Here is a 19456-nt window from a genome sequence, read left to right as displayed (position 1 = left end):
TTGGTCTGTCCACGGGGTCAGGGCACAGCTCAAGGTCTCCAAGTACACAGCCTCCTGTTTTGCTGTAAATATACACGATACCCCGGACTCTCTCTGTGACTGGGAGCTCTGTCTCTTCTGCAGTCTGTCAGCTCCCCAGGCTGCACTTGGAAAATTTCATCTCTCTGCTCTCCTCTCCTGGCCCCCTGTGCTCAGTCCCTCCTCTGTCTCCTGGGGAACCTGCTGCCCTGTTTAACTGTTTGAGGCATGGAGCAGAGAGGGCAGCCTTTTCATGCCTCTTCTTGCACTTCACCCCCTTACATTACTAGCACACTTCAACTTCACACAGGGGCAAGTTCCATTCACTTCCCCTTTTTTGCATCAGAGGGGGTACCGGAGGAGCGTCCACTGGCTCCTAGTGCTCCACTTCCCTCCAGTCTCACTAGTCTCATCATCATCATTTTCATCATCATTTCCAGGGCTCCGTGCCCGTGCTTCATCAGACTCTGGCATCCTCCCTGACACCGCAGCTTCCGGTGTGCCAGAGTGTTGAGAGGTAGGCCTCATTGTCTCCGAAGGCCCAGGTGCAGTGCTTACCGCATCCGGTCCCACTCCAGGTATGCCCACATTTCCGCATCATGCACTGGGAGCAGCAGGTCCACAGCTACCACAGAGAAACCTCGGGGCCCTCTTTCCTTGTAAAAGGCTACCCGGTCACATTCCTGCAAGGGTCGCTGGTAGTGTACGGAGCTAGCGCTCATAAAGACCTTATGAAGCTGTAACCAACAGCATTTCTTTTTTCTCTCTACCACCCCGCAATCCGAACCACCTGACCAGTGAATGAGAAGGGCCCCTCACCCAGTGGTTGCTGCAGTGAGGGGGTTTGGGGTGGGGAGCCGCTGGGAGAAGAGGCACGCACCACATCCTAGGGCTGAGGATCAAGGGACTGCACATCTGCCAGGGAATACCGGGGTTACTGGAGTGGTGGCAATGGGCTAAGAGGCAGAATCTCAGTGGCAGGGAGCATGGAGGGTGTTGTGGGCTCGAACGAGAGCCAGGGTTCCTGAGTCGGGGGTTGAGGAACACTGCAGCCACTGCGCTGTTACTGGTGTCTCCCTCCGCCGCAACCTCATCCGGATCCATGAATGATGGAGCTTTGCCCGGGTCCTCAAAAGCCAGATTCTGCAGCGAGGAGACCTGCAATTCCTCTCCTCGCGTTGTCCATGCACTGCAACCATGCTACCAACATTTAACTATCACTATTCTGGCTGAAACCAGTTAACTATTTCTATCTTATCTAGCATACATTCAAATTATATACCATAACACACTATTGTTCAAGGGCATATTATAAAGATCAATCATATATGCACATCAATCCACACATTAGAAAAAAAAAACAAACATACCCGGTTTCAGTAGTCAAGCACGCAAAGGAGTTCAGGGCCCAAATCCACAGCCCACACAACCCCTACAGGCATGTCACAGAATTTTATACCATTGGGCAGTGAAGAAAAAAATAATCTTTACCACCAAAATTTTGTTTTAGCCCCAGACTTTACATTTTCACAAAAGAAGTGGGTAAAAAATGGCACCATAATTTGTCCCACAATTTCTACTGAATGTGGCAATACCCCATATGTGGCTGTACAGTACTACTCAGCTATATGGAGAGACTCAGGAGGAACGGAGAGCTATTTGCCTTCTGCAGATTTTCCTAGAATTGTTTGCGGACTCCATATACAGAGCCCCTAAGTGCTAGAAGAGCAGAATCCCCCCTCAAGTGATCCCATTTTGGAAATTATACCCCTTGGGGAATTTATCTACAGGTGTAGTGATGATTTTGACTCCATAGATATTTTCCAGAAACCAGCAGCAGTGAATGCTGCCAAGTGAAAATTGCAAACTGCCACTGAAGTGACAAGTACGCTGTAGTGACCAGTAAGCAGTAACCAGTACACCGCAGTCACCAGAGGACAATCTGCGCAGGCAGTGCCGCTGGCACTATTTTATAATCGCCAGGAAATCAATCTGCGCAAGTGTCAATGTTAACTTTTAAACTGGAGGCAGGTCATTCACAAAGCAGCAACCTGCCACACAAATAATAAATGCAAGTGAAGGGGAATGGGCAGAACACAAAGACCCTACCCACAGTCCCATCCTTATGCACTTAAAGCTTATTACACCAAAATTTCAAATGCTGCTGATTAGCAAAGAAATCCACATGGTGGTTATTCTTTAAAGGTATCTATTTTATCTGTATACGGCCGGTTTCACACGTCAGTGTCTCTGGTACGTGTGGTGACAGTTTTCTCACGTACTGGAGACACTGACTATGTACATGTCAGCATGTTTTCACGGACCGTGTGTCTGTGTGCAAAACATGCTGACATGTCCATTTTTGAGCAACAGCACGGATTACACGGACCCATATAAGTCAATGGGTCCGTGTAAACACATATCACACACAGATGGCATCCGTCCGTGTGCGTTTTCAAGAGTCATAGGGTTAACATTAAAACAAATTTTTTTCCATACACGGACAGCATACGGATCACACATGAATGGTACAAACGGATAGCACATGGATGCCACAAGAATGTCACAAATTTACACACGGGCACGGATATCTCCGATATCGTTTTTTCTGGTACTGGAAATATCAGGAAAATATCAGGACGTGTGAAACCGGCCTAACAGTGCCATTATGTCAATGCCTTTACTTTAACATGCAAAATAGTTCTGACAGGTTTTTAATGTCTATGAATTTAGAATGTGATGTCATAAAAGCTACTATAAATTTAGTGTGTAGGTGTCCCAATACTTTTGTTATTATGGAGTTACATGTATTTTCTTATTTGTTTGGTTTCAAGATCAGCTAAATAATGAAATATTAGTTTATGCAGAGGTCCTAATAAATATATTATAAATCAACTAAAGTGCTACAAATCTGAAGTTCTTAGAACAAAAATTTGCTTCATGTCTATTATTACATACAGGAAAATAGAATTAGACTTACCGGTAATTCCGTTTCTAGAAACCTTCCACGACAACATAGGAGGTGGTCTCCATCCCCTTATGGAGGACAGGAAGCACGAGAGGTTAAAAGGTCCCTCCCACCTCCCTCTCACCAGTGACTTATAACTGATTACCATAGCACCGGTTACCTCAAGATTCTCAGAATTTGTCCAAGAATGCAGGGAGGGAAATAGTGGTGTCGTGGAAGGTTTCTAGAAACCGAATTACCGGTAAGTCTAATTCTATTTTCTCTAGCAACCTTCCACGACAGCATAGGAGGCATAACAACGTATACTGCACTAGGGGGGGACAACGGCCTGAAGAACTTTTCGGCCAAAGACTAAATCCCTGTTGGACATAAGGTCCAACCTGTAGTGTTTACAAAAAGTATGTAAAGAGGACCAGGTTGCTGCCTTACAAATCTGCTCTGAAGATGCGCCTGCCCTCTCAGCCCATGAAGTAGAGGTAGATCGTGTTGAATGCGCTTTGATCCCTGTAGGGGGAGTGATGTTTTGCTCCAGGTATGCTTCAGAGATAGCCTTTTTAATCCAATTGGCAATGGTGTTTTTTGCCACCTTCCTTCCTCTGTTTGGACCAGAGGTATGGAGGAATAGGTTGTGGTCGACTCTATAAGGCTTGGTACACTCTAAGTAGTAGAGAATTATTCGCCTTACGTCCAGCGTATGAAACACCTCTTCTTTAGGATTTGCTGGGTTTTGACAAAATGAGGGGAGAATTATATTCTGTGATCTATGAAAGTCCGACACAACCTTTGGTAGAAAAGACGGATCAAGGGAGAGAACTATGGAGTCATCTCTGACTGTTAGGTAGGGTTCTCTGATTAAGAGAGCCTGTAGCTCTCCTATTCGCCTTGCTGAGGTTATTGCTATAAGGAAGGCCACCTTACAGGAGAGCAGCTGAGAAGTACAGGATTGCAGGGGCTCAAAGGGTGATTGAGTGAGTCCCGTAAGAACCACGTTCAAGTCCCATGGTGGAACCGCAACTAGCTTTTTTGGATGCAGCCTAGTGGCTGATCTAATGAATCTTCTTATCCACCTGTGGTTGGCCAAGTCACAGTCAAACATGGAGCTTAACGCTGATATCTGTACTTTCAGTGTGCTAGGCTTTAGACCTAGCTCAAGCTCCCTCTGTAGGAAATCCAGGATACGGGAAATGTTAGGGTTTCCTGGGTCAGGCAAATCTGGGAGACACCATGAGGAAAACTTTTTCCATATTTTTTTATATATAGCAATGGTGACCGGCTTCCGGGATTTCTGGAGGGTGTTTATTACTGCCTCTGATAGACCTTTGGCCCTCAAGATCTGGGTCTCAGTAACCAGGCCGCTAACCTCATTCCCCTGAGGTTTGGGTGATGTAGCGGGCTCTGTAAGAGAAGGTCGTTTTCCAGGGGTAGGAGGACTGGCCCCTCTACCTGTAGCTCTGTAATTAGAGAATACCAGCTCCTTTTTGGCCATAACAGAGCTACTAGGATGGTCTGGGTTCGATCTTCTCGGATCTAGACAAAACCTCCACTTGTGGACGAAGGCATCTACCCCCAGGGATCTGTCCCTGGGGTTCAGGGAAAAATAGTTTCTCACCCGAGCATTTTCTCTTGAGGCCAGTAGATCCACCTCCGGGAGGCCCCACCTGTTGACCAGCTTCTGAAAGATTTTTTCGTTTAGGCTCCACTCGCCAGGCTGGATGCATTTTTGGCTCAGGAAATCTGCCTGAAGATTGGAGGTACCCTTTAGGTGGACTGCTGTTAGAGACCGGAGGTGTCTTTCGGCCCAGCAAAATATTCGGCCCTACAGGCCCTCTAGACTGCTGGATCTTGTACCACCTTGGTGTCTGAGATGGGCCACTGTTGTTACATTGTCCGAGTAGACTCTGATATGATGGCCCTGAACTAGGTGTCTTGCCGTCAGGAGAGCTTCCTCCACAGCCTTCAGTTCCCTGAAGTTTGAGGACTTTGTACTCACTCTCTGGCTCCACAACCCCTGGAATGGTTGTTGGGACACTACGGCTCCCCAGCCTTTTTTGCTGGCATCCGATGTTACCGTGACCAAGGGGATTTGGGACCAGTTGGTTCCCCTGCACAGATTTTTGTGGTCCATCCACCATGCTAGTGAAGCTTTCACTCTTCCTGGGGTCTGGACTCTTTTGTTCAGGCAGGTGTAATCTCTGTTCCAGTTTCCCAAGATATGGGACTGGAGTATTCTAGATTGAGCCTGCGCCCAAGGTACCGACTGGATGCAGGAGGTCATTGACCCTAGTATGGACATAGCTGACCTGAGGGTTGGGGACCTCTGTTTCCTGAAGCTCAAGATTCTTGAAATTATGGACCTCTGATGTTCCTCTGGGAGGAAGGACATTTTTTTCCCTGAATCTAGGAGGATTCCCAAGAATTTTATCTGCTGGGAAGGTTGGATCTGCGACTTTTCTATATTCGGGATCCACCCCAGCGATTGGAGAATACCCAGAGTTTGGGTCACCTGGTTTAACAGAGTCTGGTATGAGGCTCCTATTATCAGCAGGTCGTCCAGGTAGGGTACAAGGCATATACCTTGGCTTCTGATGTGGGACACAGCTTCCGCCATAATTTTGGAAAATACTCGAGGGGCAGAGGATATTCCAAAGGGAAGTACATTGTACTGATAGTGCCGGATGTCTGGACCCTGATGGATCGCAAACCTTAGGTACTTCCTGTGAGAAGGATGTATAGGAATGTGAAAATAGGCATCCTTCAGATCTATGGTTGCCATGAAGTAAGACGGCCCTATCAGAGGAATGGCGGTCTTTACCGACTCCATCTTGAATCTGCGATATGCGATGTGTCGGTTGAGGCCCTTGAGATTTATTATTATTCTTGCCTCTCCTGTGGGTTTCTTCACTAGGAACAGCCTGGAATAATGCCCCCTTCCTTGTTCCTCCACAGGGACCTGAAAAATGGCGTTTGATTGTAGAAGGAGTTGAATGCTGGATTTTAGTGCTGTAGTCTCCCGAGGTGGTAGGGAGGTAACTTTTGTACCCCGCGGGGGGGAGGATTCGAATTCTAGTAGTAGGCCCTCTTTGATCACACTGAGGACCCAGGGGCTGTTGGAAATCAACTGCCAAGAGTGAAAGAACCTTGAAAGCCTTCCCCCCACCGGGGTCAAGTCATTGCTTTTCTTGTGGCTGTTGCTGCTGCTGGGGGACCAGGATATTCCTGCCTCTCCCCTTAGCATAACTCCATCTTCCCGACTTTCCCTTCCCTCTCGGCTGGGATGGCTGATTCTGGGGGGCTCGAAAAAGCCACTTTTTTGGAGTCCTCTGCTCAGGAAGTACCTTCTTTTTGTCCGTGGCCTTTTCAAGAATTTCATCTAAGGCCGGGCCGAAGACATGTTCACCCTTGAAGGGCAAAGAGCAGAGCTTCACCTTGGAGGTAACATCCCCGCTCCACGTTTTAAGCCAGAGGGCACGTCTGGCAGAATTGGACTGTACCATAGCCCTGGCAGAGATGCGGATCATCTCCATCGATGCATCCGTCAAGAAGCCTGTAGCTCTTTGTAGTATAGGAAGGGAGTTCAGGAGGTCACCTCTTGAGGTTCCCTGAGAAATATGACTCTCTAGTTCCTCTATCCATTGGAAGAGAGACCTAGACACGCATGTGGATGCAATCCCTGACTTTAAGGAAAAAGCAGAGGTTTCCCAGGCTTTCCTTAGGAGGCGCTCTGCTTTATGGTCCATCGGGTCTCTAAGTTGGGGCGCATCATCAAAAGGAAGGACCGTTTTCTTCACCACCCTCGTCACCTGGACATCAACTTTCTTAATGTCCCTTTTAAACCCCTCTCCCTCCAGGGGGAATCTATGCCTGAGTTCCGAAGGGGCTGAGTAGCGCTTCTCTGGGTACTCCCATTCCTGGGAGATCATATCTACTATGCTCCTATGTACTGGGAAACCTGTTCGCTTGGGTCCCTTGAATCCCCCGAACATGCGGTCTTGTGCTGACTGAGTAACAGGCTCATCCTCTAGGCCCATGGTGACCCGTACTGCGCCGACCAGCTCCTCCACATATTCCGTGGAAAGGAGGTATTTCCTAGATTCGGCTGAATTAGAGGTTCCCGGTTGTTCCCAATTTTCGGAGCCTGAATTATATGATTTTTCTGATTCAGACTCTGAGTCTTCCATCTGAATTTTCTGTTTTTTTGGGGTTGTGAGCCCACAATCGGAGGGAGTGGGGGTGGTGGAGGGGGGGACAGTGTGGCCAGGGAAGTCTGAACCTGGTGAGTAACCAGGCTGCGGATTTCGTCAATTAGTGACGGGTGTTCAGCCCTGACCACCCTGTCTATGCAAGCTTGACACAATTTTTTCGCCCAATTTGAGGGGAGTTTTGCACTGCATATGGCACATTTTGCCGACTTGCTGGTGGTATTGGTGCTTTTGTGGGCAGACTTTTCTCCCTATAAGAAAAGGGGGAGAAGTATTTTGAGGACCACTATCCCAAGATCGCAGCACTAGGACCCACCCCAGTTACACTTACTGTGGCTGGGGCAGCGCTGGGCTCTGGAGACGCAGGGCAAGAAGAGCCGTCCATACTGACAGGGGATTTGCCTTACCTGTCTGCGTCTTCCGGCGGGTTAATAAAGGGTTAACCCCGCCCTCAGCGCAGTATTTTCATTTTCCCCCTCCTCCTCCCTGGGTCCCGGGGCAGGCACAGCGAGTGCGGGCGAGCTCCTTTGGCAGCTGAATGGGGCCGCCATGACAGGAAGTTGTCATACATACCCCAGAAGTGACCGCGCGTGACATCACTTCGGGGTCACCACATGGCGTGCAACAGGAGGAGGAGAGACCGGAGAGCTGCAGGAGGCCTCCGGTCGGGGATCACTGGCCCGCTTTACTCCCCATAGGGGAGCGCGGGTGGGCCAGGAAGGTCCTGTGTTCTTATGAAGACGGGAGCAGTACGGAGGAGGGGAGGCAGCGCCGCCAACCACCACTGCCCGGCTTAAGAATTACAGGTACGCTGCAGCAGCCGGCCACACAGCATACCGCACCTCTCCATGCTCCATGGGGGACAGGAAAGACACTGGTGAGAGGGACCTTTTAACCTCTCGTGCTTCCTGTCCCCCATTTGGGCATGGAGACAACCTCCTATGTTGTCATGGAAGGTTGCTAGTGAAAGATGTATATCTTTGTACCGTGTTAGCCTATAGATACAAAAATAGAGAGTCCTCAGTGGTTGATACCTTTTAATGGCTAACTGAAAAGATGGTAACAAATTGCAAGCTTTCGAGACTACGCAGGTCTCTTCATCAGGCAAATTGACTAATAAAAGATCTGAAGAATCAATTACTCCCCCATAATGATAGTTCTGCTTCACGTCACTTGTCATATCTATTGAAATTTTTCTGTGCTGTGTTGTGCATAAATATGTGATTCTTCAGATTTTGTATTAGGTCTAGCCTGATGAAGAGACCTGAGTAGTCTCGAAAGCTTGCAATTTGTTACCATCTTTTCAGTTAGCCATTAAAAGGTATCAATCACTGAGGACTCTCTATTTTTCTATTATTACATATATATTTTTACAGAATGCAAAATTCAGTTTTTTTCCTTTCCATGCAAGAAAAGCTATACTTCCTTCCCATTTTTCTAGAAACACTTCTACTCTTGCTGAATATGCTTATAACATCTTGTTTTGAGGAACACAATTTGTTTAAAAATCTGTACTGAATGCAGCTCTGTACTTCTACAGAAGCTGTTGGATAAAGCATAATAACCCCACTCCCAACCTGAATTCACACATTCATGTGGCACATCTTAGTTCTGTCTGATTTTTTATCAGACATCATTCTGACCCATAAGGGCAGTTTCACACGTCCAGATAATTCCGGTACCGGAAAAACCAGTACCGGAGCTATCCGTGTCCGTGTGCATACGTATGCCATCCGTGTGACATCCGTGTGCTATCCATATGTCTGTGTGTACCATCCGTGTGCTGTCTGTATGCTATCCGGTGTGTCCATGTCTGTGTTTTTGAAAAATTATTTTCAATGTTAACCCTTTGACTTTTAAAAACACACACGGATCGCACACGGACAGCACACGGACAGCATCCGTGTGCGGTACGTGTTTACACGGACCCATTGACTTGTATGGGTCCGTGTGATCCGTGCTGTTGCACAAAAACGGACATGTCAGCGTGTTTTGCAAATGGACACACGGTCCGTGAAAACACGCTGACATCTGCATAGACATTCATTCGAATGTGTCTACGTGTGTCAGTGTCTCCGGTATGTGAGAAAACTGTCACTACACGTACCGGAGACACTGATGTGTGAAGCTGCCCTAAAGCAGAATGGACGCATTCAGAAATCCATTAAAATCACATATCTGAGAAGGAGATATGTGTGACTCCGAAAATATCCTATTATGATCTCGTATTATAGATCAGACTTGGCATTAAAAGTCTATGAGGGCTTGTATAAGGCCGGTATCACACATGCGAGAAACATGGCCTAGTCTCGCATATTTATACCTGGCACTGCTGCCGGTACTTGAGAGCGGAGCGTGTGGCTGCATTTATTGCTATGCGGGCAGTGCTGGGTATTAACATGCGAGACTCTGCCGTGTTTCTCGCATCCCAGCCTAAGGCTGTGTGCACACGATGCGATTTTTAAGCGTTTTTGCCGCGATTTTCAGCGCGAAAACGTTTAAAAGTCTTGTACATGACGCACGCCATGCATTCCTATGGCATTCCGCACATGCTGTGCTAATGCTGCGCTTTTTTCCGCGGCGGAATCGCATCGCGGAAAAAATCGCAGCATAATCATTCTTTTGTGCGGAATCGCAAAGAATTGCCGCGATTCCGCACCCATAGGAATGCATGAGAATTGCTTACTTCCCGCATGTGGCTATGCCCACCATGCAGGAAGTTAAGCGTCTCATCTGCGGTTGGTAACCACGGTGTGGAGGAGAGGAGACGGTCCTCCAGGCCCTGGGTACCATACCCCTGTAAAAAAAGAATAAAAAATAAAAAATCAGGGTATATTTACCTTCCGACGTCCCGCGCTGCATTCCCGGGCCTCAGCGTTCCCAGTAATGCCTTGCGGCAAGGTCCTGTGATGACGTGGTCTCGCGAGATCGCTATAGTAATGCGAGACCAACGTCATCACAGGTCTCGCAAGGCATCGCTGGGAACGCTGAGGCCCAGGATGGCAGCGTGGGACGTCGGAAGGTAAATATACCCCGATTTTTTATTTTTTTTATCATTTTTAACATTTTATCTTTTACTATTGAAGCCGCATAGGCGGCATCAATAGTAAAAAGCTGGTCACACTTGTCAAACACTATGTTTGACGAGTGTGACCAACCTGTCAATCACTTTCCAAGCGATGCTTCAAATCGCTTGGAAAGTGCTTGAGAAAATCACGGCAAAATCGCGAACAGAATAGCGGTAAAATCGCGCGGAAAAAAACGCGCGATTTCTGGCAAGGAGTCCGATTTTCATTGTGCGTTTTAAAACGCTACGTGGGCCCATAGCCTGAAACAGATAAAACACAGAGTTACACCTGAGTTCCATCTTTTTTTAACTTATCCATTGGTAAAAATTGATGGATAAAAAAAGTTCTATGTACCTGATTCTGTTAAAAAAAAGTGGATGGGAAAAAAACAGAAGGAGTTGAGGAAATAAAAATGTCAGTTTCTCTGGAATGGTAACAGTCACATGTATGTGTGAATGCAGCCTAACTCAAATGTCCTTCTACAAATCTTGGCAAAAACACTTAAGTTTAGAAGCCTGAGTTACGTAGGACTTTGTTAGGGGGATTCTTTTACTTTATTCGCTTTTGTGTATGCCTCATGATACGATTTGTTGGGATATTGAACTTAAAGTTACACCTTAATTTTTAGGTTTAGAGTGGAGTTAAATTGTGACCACCCATTCTGACTTATTCTGTATGAGGCCCCTGCCAGACTACTGTTCATAGGAGCCAACCACTAGAAATATTTGAAGCATCTGCTCTCCATCTCGACCAAAGGTCATTCTGCACTTATACTTAAACTAGATGGTGGCCTGATTCTAACGCATCGGGTATTGTAGAATATGTATGTAGTTTCGCGGGCAGACTGCACCTGTCGCTGATTGGTCATCTAGCATCGGTCATCTCCCGGCTGCATCGCCGCTGACCTCCGTGCGGCAGGAGATGACCCGCGGCAACCGTCAGGAGAGCAGCGGCTAGTGCTGCAGATCTCCCAACGGTAGGGGTGGAATGCGTCGTTTGAATTCCACACCAATTCGCGGCAGGACTATGCCTGTTGCTGATTGGTCGCGGCCGGCCGGGCGTGACCAATCAGCGATGCGGGATTCGCGGCTGGACTGCGACAGGTGCAGTCCGCCCGTGAAACTACATACATATTCTAAAATACCCAATGCGGTAGAATTGGGCCACCATCTAGTTTTAGATAATTCTCCACTGCTTCCATACACACACACAGGGCAGAACACGTCATATAGGATAGGACACACAGGGCAGGGCACACAGGGCAGCACGGTGCGGCACACCGGCCAGGTACAGATAGCCTCATAATGCCGGCTGTGACGCATAACGTGTCTCATACGCCAGCGCTGCAGTGACAGCCGCCTCTCCCCACAGTCCCCCTGTGCTGCCCTCTCGCCTGTCTCTGCCCTCCGCGCCCACACACCAGTCGCCGTCCCCCTCACATAATGCAGGATACGGTCAAGGTAGAAGTTGTCTCTGTCACACTCCATAGCTGTGCTGCTCGGTTGTTGGAGTCAGTGCGTTGCCAGGTAACCACAGCCGGTGCCGAACTCACCACGAGAGCAGGCGGCATATCACAAGACTTCCCGCAGCGGACGACACGCCGGCCTCATACACGGGAGTGCACGATACCGTATCACGGATGCATCTACATTACAGTTGTTCCTGTGAGGGCCTCATTCCTACAACTGCGTCCTACATGGCTCCCTAGTCGTCTAATTCTGTCTGTCTGTCTCTCTGTTTGTAACAGAAATCCTGCGTCGCTGATTGGTTGCGGCCGGCCGGGCACGACCAATCAGCGATGCGAGATTTCCGTTACAAACAGACAGACAGAATTAGACGATTATATAGTAGATAACTGTTCAAACCCAGCAAGGCACATTGTAGAAGACATAGACCTTACGTGTCAAAATCAGTTGTCAGAAACTGACAGCGACATTTAGCTAGTTAACAGCCACAGGTGGATCTCAGATTTAGGGTTGATTAAATTAGGGTGATAGCCAAGTGCAGTGTGATGTTTCACACGCACCCATAAACTTATATGCATGCGTGCGATACAATTCTCGCAGCCATTTGCAGCCTGCTGTGCTTGTTTTGCATGCCAAATCGGCATGAGAAAATAATCGCAGATGGAAGTTGCCTTATAGTTTAACATTGGGCCAAGTGCAATCTGATTTTTTTTTCTCGGATTGCACTTGTCCTATTTATTTGCAAGTGTGATCGAGCCTTAAAATTCACTTGTGTAGAGTCTGCAGAGCGGTGACGTCACTCAGAAGAGGAGAAGTAGGCGAGTATATTTCACATGCTGCTTGCACATACACACAGATTTCGTTAATTACAAAAACTTAATGGAAGGACTACTTTAAGAGCTTTAGCATTACAGAAGCTAGAGGAGGGTGGTGATAGTGTAAGATGGAAGATCAGGCTGCGGGTACCTGTACCGAGCCGGGTCCGGAATTGTTGAGGCTGCCTGCCTAGTTGCCTGGGGGAAAAAATGAGGAGCCAGATAGACCTTATGACCCTGGTAGGAGGGGCAGCTTAAAAAGCAAAGTGCGTGCAGCCGTGGGTAGTTGGGCGTGAATCAGCAGCCGCACGCAGCCGGGGGAGCAGTGTGCTCCATCCTCCGAGCACCGGCGTCACGACGGGCTGCGTTGTTTTGTCCTCGCTGCCTCCAGTGAGACGGCTGCAGAGAGAAAGGCTGTGCACTCAGTAGTTGCCAGAGACAGAAGTGCCGTGCGCTCAATGACTGTGAGTACCGCGCATGTGCAGAGGAGAAAAGACCGAGTACCGGACAGACTTTTGCGGCCCAACTTGCCACTTGCTTCCCACCCGTCTACGTTTGACTCTGAGAGTGCCGCGGCCTTGTTTGTTTCGGCTGCATGTGCTTATGGATTAGGGGCTCAACAGAAGGTACTGGAGACCGACCGCCGCCGCCAGAAGACAAATCATCGCTTAAAGAACACCCTCTGAGGACATCACCCAGCCATTTCTCGCTATACAACCCCCCTGCGGGATCATCTACTGCAAAGAACCATACAGGATACAATAAATTCTTTCATTGGACTGCTATTGTTTTAGGCTGTGTTCAAACACAGTTTTTTTTTTGCGTTTTTCCCTCAGATTTACCAAAAAATCCGCTTAAAAGAAACTTCCCATTCATTTTAATGCATTTTGCACTTTTTGTGCATATTGATGTGTTTTTTACCGCAAAAAAAATGCTTCGCGGTAAAAAACGCAGCATGCTCATTAATTTTGCTGTAAATTCCGCATTTCTGGCTATTTTCTCTGTGTCTGGGGACGCGCGGAAAAAACGCGCGTTTTCTAGGAAGGAGTCCTGTTTTTATGCAGAAATTTTCTGCATACGTGTGCACATAGCCTTACAGTTGCTACCCCTATTATCCCTCCTTTAACCATTAACCTCCCTGCAAGGAGAGAATAAATTGTTTTATTAAATTGTTCCACCTTGTTAACCCTTGCTCTGCCTCCTGTTTGTCACAGCATCCCGCAACCAGCTTACAATAGAGCGAAAACAACTAATTGTGAATGTGCACTGAACAGCCATGCCAAGAGAGCGCCGAACACCTCATTAGCATATATGACTGAAGAATAATGCAAGGGTACAGCAAATGGTACAAATGGGGCACACCAAATGGTGATGAATTGAGACTGGGGGATAGGGTACAGCAAATGGTGAGTTGACATTTGGGATGGGTACAGAAAATGATAAATTGAGACTTGGGGGACAGCAAATGGTGATGAGTTGAAAATGGGGGATGGGGTACAGCAAATGGTGATGAATTGAGACTGGGGATGGGCTACAGCAAATAATGATTAATTGAGACTTGAGGGGGGCAGCAAATGGTGACGAATTGAGACTGGGAGATGGGGTACAGCAAATACAACAAATGGTGATGAACTGAGACTGAGGAATGGGGTTCAGCAAATGGTGATGAATTGAGACTGGCTATGTATGTGATATGGTATTCAGTGAGAACTGTTACTGTGTGATTGGCGAGGACATGGTGCAGAAGTGGAGTTTTTCCCAGAGTGGGCGGTGGCACTGTGGAAGGTTCGAGGGGTGAAGGTATAACTGGGGATGGAGCTTAGGCGGAGTCTCAAAGTTGCCCAAAAATTTTGCCAGTATGGGGCCCTGAAATTCCTGGTGGCAGCACTGCACTCACTACACAGTGAGTGCGCTTTTGATCACTCCCAGCATATTGATTGACAGCCTGCTCTGCACACACATGCTGTGGAGTGAGTGGTGACTGTAACTGCTCCCCAGGGAGCAGAAGCTAACGGCTACAGGGAGAATATAACTTCATTTTCTCCTTGTAGCCTCATCTCCAGTAAGGCAGGTAGGCATGGTTGAAAAACTATTTAACTACAGATTAACCCTATATCTTCAGTTAATAGTACTTCAGTTAATAGTAATAGTGTCTCAACATGACAGGTTTTCTTTAAAGTGTAACTCCAGTTTTAGAAAACTTACAGTACGTTATAAAGGCACATCAGATAGTTCATTCAGTAAGGTCGACAAGGTGAGATCTAAGGGGCACCAGTACAATAAAGTCCCATTAACTTCCCAACTGTTTTCCATCCACATTGGGCTCAGAGAACATCAGAGATGCAACATCTCCATGCCATAGATGCCATACATAAGTGGTAGTTCATTCTAACTCTACATGGGGGTCTCTTTCAGAAAGATTTCCTTTAAAGTTGATTCAATTTCATTTATTTCTATAAATAAATGGCAACGCATGTGGGAATAAAGGAGGTCACTCACCTTGAGTTGGGATTTTGAAACTTTGCCACTCTTCTCTGTATCCAATGATGTAAAGGCATACCAAACAGCCTTCAGGAGCTCGGTCCTCAGCGACATGCTGTGCGCTTGCTGTACACCACACCCTTCCACTCGGCTAAGTCAGTCACACACAGATATGTGCACCGTACATGACACACGCTGGCGGCTAGTTTAAATAGTCCATGCTTTACCGTAATGCCTTACCAAGTCCTCACCATGATTCACTTTTATGCTCTGTGCTATGGGTAACACAAAAATGTTAAAAGAAATGCACTTTATGTTGCAAACATTAGCAATGCACACCCATTCAACAGATTTCTTGTCATCCACAATCACAAGTCACAGTCTACAACTTTCTTGTTACATGACAGCACAGTACAATCTACAGCTTACTTGGGACTTCCATCAGCAACACATATGTGCAGTATCCATACACCACAGCTTCGCACAGGCTATCCTGATGCACCACTGCACTCTGCTAATCTCTACAACATATACTGTTACATAGTGACCACAACAGGCGACACACTGCTTCACAACCCAATCATTTTTCCTGTGACACAGAGGTTGCTGCATCTGCCACTTCCTGCTGACAAAGCACCCAATGGTGTCTCGCACTGTCCCCACATTGTAGGACGCAAGTTACATCTCATTGTGATCTATGGTATGCAACATGCTGTATCTTGAAATGTACCGAGTGCAAAACACTAACTCACTGATCCTTTTTTTTTTGCTTCCTGTCACGAATGAGCAAAATAAAAAATATAAAAAGAAATATAAAATGTCATAAAGTTTGTATTCACCAACACCCCATACATTAGGAATACATAGAGAGTGAAAAAGCTCTCATTTCAAGGCAGCACCTCTGCATGAAAGGCTAAGGCCAGGTTTACACGAACATATGCAAAATCCTCCGTTTTACGTCCAGGAAAAAACACCACTTTTTCACCTGTACTGTCAACCATACACTAGTGTTGAGCAATACCATCCGATATTGAGAAATATCGGATCGGATTGGATCGGCCGATATCCAAAAAGTATCGGGTATCGCCGATTCCGATCCCAGAAGTCCCATTCAAGTCAATGGGACAGAAATACCGGAATTAAAAAAAACCCTTTCTTTCCTTGTAGGTTAATTCTACATGAATAAAAGAAACAAAACAGGGCGCATCCACTGTGTGAAACCTTTAAAACACAATTGTAATGGTGAGGCAAGGAGAGACTCACCTGATAGGGTTGTGAAACTTCGGTCACAACACCTACAAACGCATGAAACAGCTGCTGCAGTCTGCACAGGGTCCAAGGACTTGTAAGTGAAGATGTCTTTAAGGTGCAATGATACACTGCGCTGCTGTAGGTATAATTCAAGGAAATTTATTGGTGCCTACGCATTTCCTGAGCTGTCCCAGCACAGATGAAGGGAGCTGGGACAGCTCAGGAAACGCGTAGGCACCAATAAATTTCCTTGAATTATACCTACAGCAGCGCAGTGTATCATTGCACCTTAAAGCCATCTTCAATTCTACATGAAGAAAAACAACTAAGAATAATGTAGAATGTATTGGGGGAGGTGGAGGAGACATTAGAGGTTTAGCCCAATCAAATGGAATACCAGGAATACATTTTTTTTTTTAAAGACGTTCGGAGTTACAAAGATATTGACAATGTTAACCTTTTGTATATTTTGTCAGATACTGTATGTATGTTTCACTACTTCCTTGCTCTTCACCTTCTTTTTTACTTCTCCCACACTTTCTCCTTCATGATCCTCAGCAGCGGCAGCAGCAGCATCTTTTTCATCAACTTCTTCACCTTATTCATCTTCTTCTTCTTCACCTTCTTCCTATTATTCTTTTTTTTACATTCTTCATATTCTTCTTATTCAACTATTATTCTTCTTCATATTCTACTTCTTCATCTTCTTCCTATTCTTTTCTTCATCATATTCTTATTTGTGACAGGCATTCCTGTAGTTGTTATCTATAAAAGTTTAAAGATTACACCTTCTGTTCTGCCTGTCACAAAAGATTTACAACAGGAATTGTCCACGTTCAGTTTGGCCTGCAGTAGCAGGCATTTTCCAGGGGCACCACAAGGAGGAACAGACTCACCCCCATACACTGCATAGTCTTCTTCTGCTTATACTTTAGATAATATCTTTTGCTCTGATTTTTAGTCTTATGCTTAATGTTGTTCTTCTTTTTGTTCTGCAGCTTCTTGGTCTTCTGCTTCTTGGTCTTCTGTCTCTTGTTTTTCTGTATCTTGGTGGTTGTCTTCATGTTCTTTGTCTTGTCTTGGTCATCTTCTTCAGGGTCATCTTTTTGGTCTTCTTCGGGGTGGTCTTCGGGGTTGTCGTCTTCAGGGTTGTCGTCAGGGAGATCCAGAGTGATAATAAACAAAAACCATTTCCAAAAGCTTGAACTTGGAAATGTAGCAGAAGGTACAAGAAGGCAGAGGAACTGCCGAGAACCAGCTGACGGTGCTGGAACCTGGATTGTTAGCCGAAGCTGCAAGAGCCAATGGCGCTACCGAGGACCAGCTGACGGTGCTGGAACCCGGTTACTAAGCAGGAGGTACCTGTGCTAGAAAGCACTACCAAGGACCAGCAGACGTTGCTGGAACTTGGATACCGAGAAGGAGGCACCTGAGCCAAAGCCACTGCTGAGAACCAGCTGACGGTGCTGGAACCCGGATGGGTAGCAGAAGCTGCAAGAGCCAATGGAACTAGCGAGGACCAGCTGACGGTACTGGAACCCGGAGGGGCAGCAGAAGGAACAAGAGCCAATGGCACTACCGAGGACCAGCTGACGGTGCTGGAACCCGGTTACTAAGCAGGAGGTACCTGTGCTAGAAAGCACTATCAAGGACCAGCAGACGTTGCTGGAACTCGGATGCTGAGAAGGAGGCACCTCAGCCAAAGGAACTGCTGAGAACCAGCTGACGGTGCTGGAACCCAGATGAGTAGCAAAAGCTGCAAGAGCAAATGGAACTAGCGAGGACCAGCTGACGGTGCTGGAACGCGGAGGGGCAGCAGAAGGAACAAGAGCCATTGGCACTACCGAGGACCAGCTGACGGTACAGGAACCTGGTTACTAAGCAGGAGGTACCTGTGCTAGAAAGCACTAACAAGGAGCTGCAGACGTTGCTGGAACTCGGATACCGAGAAGGAGGCACGTCAGCCAAAGGCACTGCCGAGAACCAGCTGACGGTGCTGAAACCCGGATGGGTAGCAGAAGCTGCAAGAGCAAATGGAACTAGTGAGGACCAGCTGACGGTGCTGGAACCCGGAGGGGCAGCAGAAGGAACAAGAGCCAATGGCACTACCGAGGACCAGCTGACGGTGCTGGAACCCGGTTACTAAGCAGGAGGTACCTGTGCTAGAAAGCACTACCAAGGACCAGCAGACGTTGCTGGAACTCAGATACCGAGAAGGAGGCATCTCAGCCAAAGGCACTGCCGAGAACCAGCTGATGGTGCTGGAACCCGGATGGGTAGCAGAAGGTACCCATGAAAAACAAAGTTGCAAGGCTGCGAGCCGGCCGCAGTTACCGAAACCCACAGTCCTTACAGGGGGTGCTTGTCCTATTGGCACTATGGAACCAGCCTTTATTACCAGAACCCGCAGCCCACATACGAAGCACTTAAACTGCAGGCACCATAGACTTGGCTAACCCGACCGCAGCATGACAGGACAACGTATTGGTGGCAAAGTGACGTTGACACTTCCCGGAAACAGCTGGCATGCTGGAACCAGGCTGGGCAGGAGGGAGTACCCGTGCCAAAGACACTGCCGAGAACCAGCTGACAGTGCTGGAACCCGGAGGGGCAGCAGAAGGAACAAGAGCCAATGGCACAACAGTGGACCAGCTGACGGTGCTGGAACCCGGTTACTAAGCAGGAGGTACCTGTGCTAGAAAGCACTACCAAGGACCAGCAGACATTGCTGGAACTCGGATACCGAGAAGGAGGCACCTAAGCCAAAGGCACTGCCGAGAACCAGCTGACTTTGCTGGAACCCGGATGGGTAGCAGAAGGTACCCATGAAAAGCAAAGTTGCAAGGCAGCGAGCCGGTCACAGTTACCGAAACCCACAGTCCTTACAGGGGGTGCTTGTCCTATTGGCACTACGGAACCAGCCTTTATTACCAGAACCCACAGCCCACATAGGAAGCACCTAAACTGCAGGCACCATAGACTCGGCTAACCCGACCGCAACACGACAGGACAACGTATTGGTGGCAAAGTGACGTTGACACTTCCCGGAAACAGCTGGTGTGCTGGAACCAGGCTGGGCAGGAGGGAGTACCCATGCCAAAGACACTACCAAGAACCAGCTGACGGTGCTGGAACCCGGAGGGGCAGCAGAGGGAACAAGAGCCAATGGGACAACCGTGGACCAGCTGAC

At 47.6% G+C, this 19456-nt stretch overlaps 1 protein-coding gene across 1 annotated transcript in view; it reads right to left on the bottom strand.

Moving 5' to 3' along the window:
* Positions 1–15552, bottom strand: part of DEF6 (DEF6 guanine nucleotide exchange factor) — a 799533-nt gene extending 783981 nt beyond the window's left edge. Inside the window, exons 1-2 of the mRNA XM_073575620.1 lie at positions 15445–15552; positions 15034–15290 (exon numbers count right to left, since the gene is read on the bottom strand). Coding sequence (XP_073431721.1) covers positions 15034–15129 — 96 coding nt within the window. The 5' untranslated portion in view covers positions 15130–15290; positions 15445–15552. The remainder of the gene's footprint in view (positions 1–15033; positions 15291–15444) is intronic.
* Between the last annotated feature and the right edge of the window lie 3904 nt (positions 15553–19456).

Source organism: Dendrobates tinctorius, unplaced genomic scaffold, assembly GCF_039654945.1.
Source record: "Dendrobates tinctorius isolate UK_male_01 unplaced genomic scaffold, ASM3965494v1 ptg000045l, whole genome shotgun sequence".
Lineage (NCBI taxonomy): Eukaryota > Metazoa > Chordata > Amphibia > Anura > Dendrobatidae > Dendrobates > Dendrobates tinctorius.
This window is presented reverse-complemented; position numbering and strand designations above follow the sequence as displayed.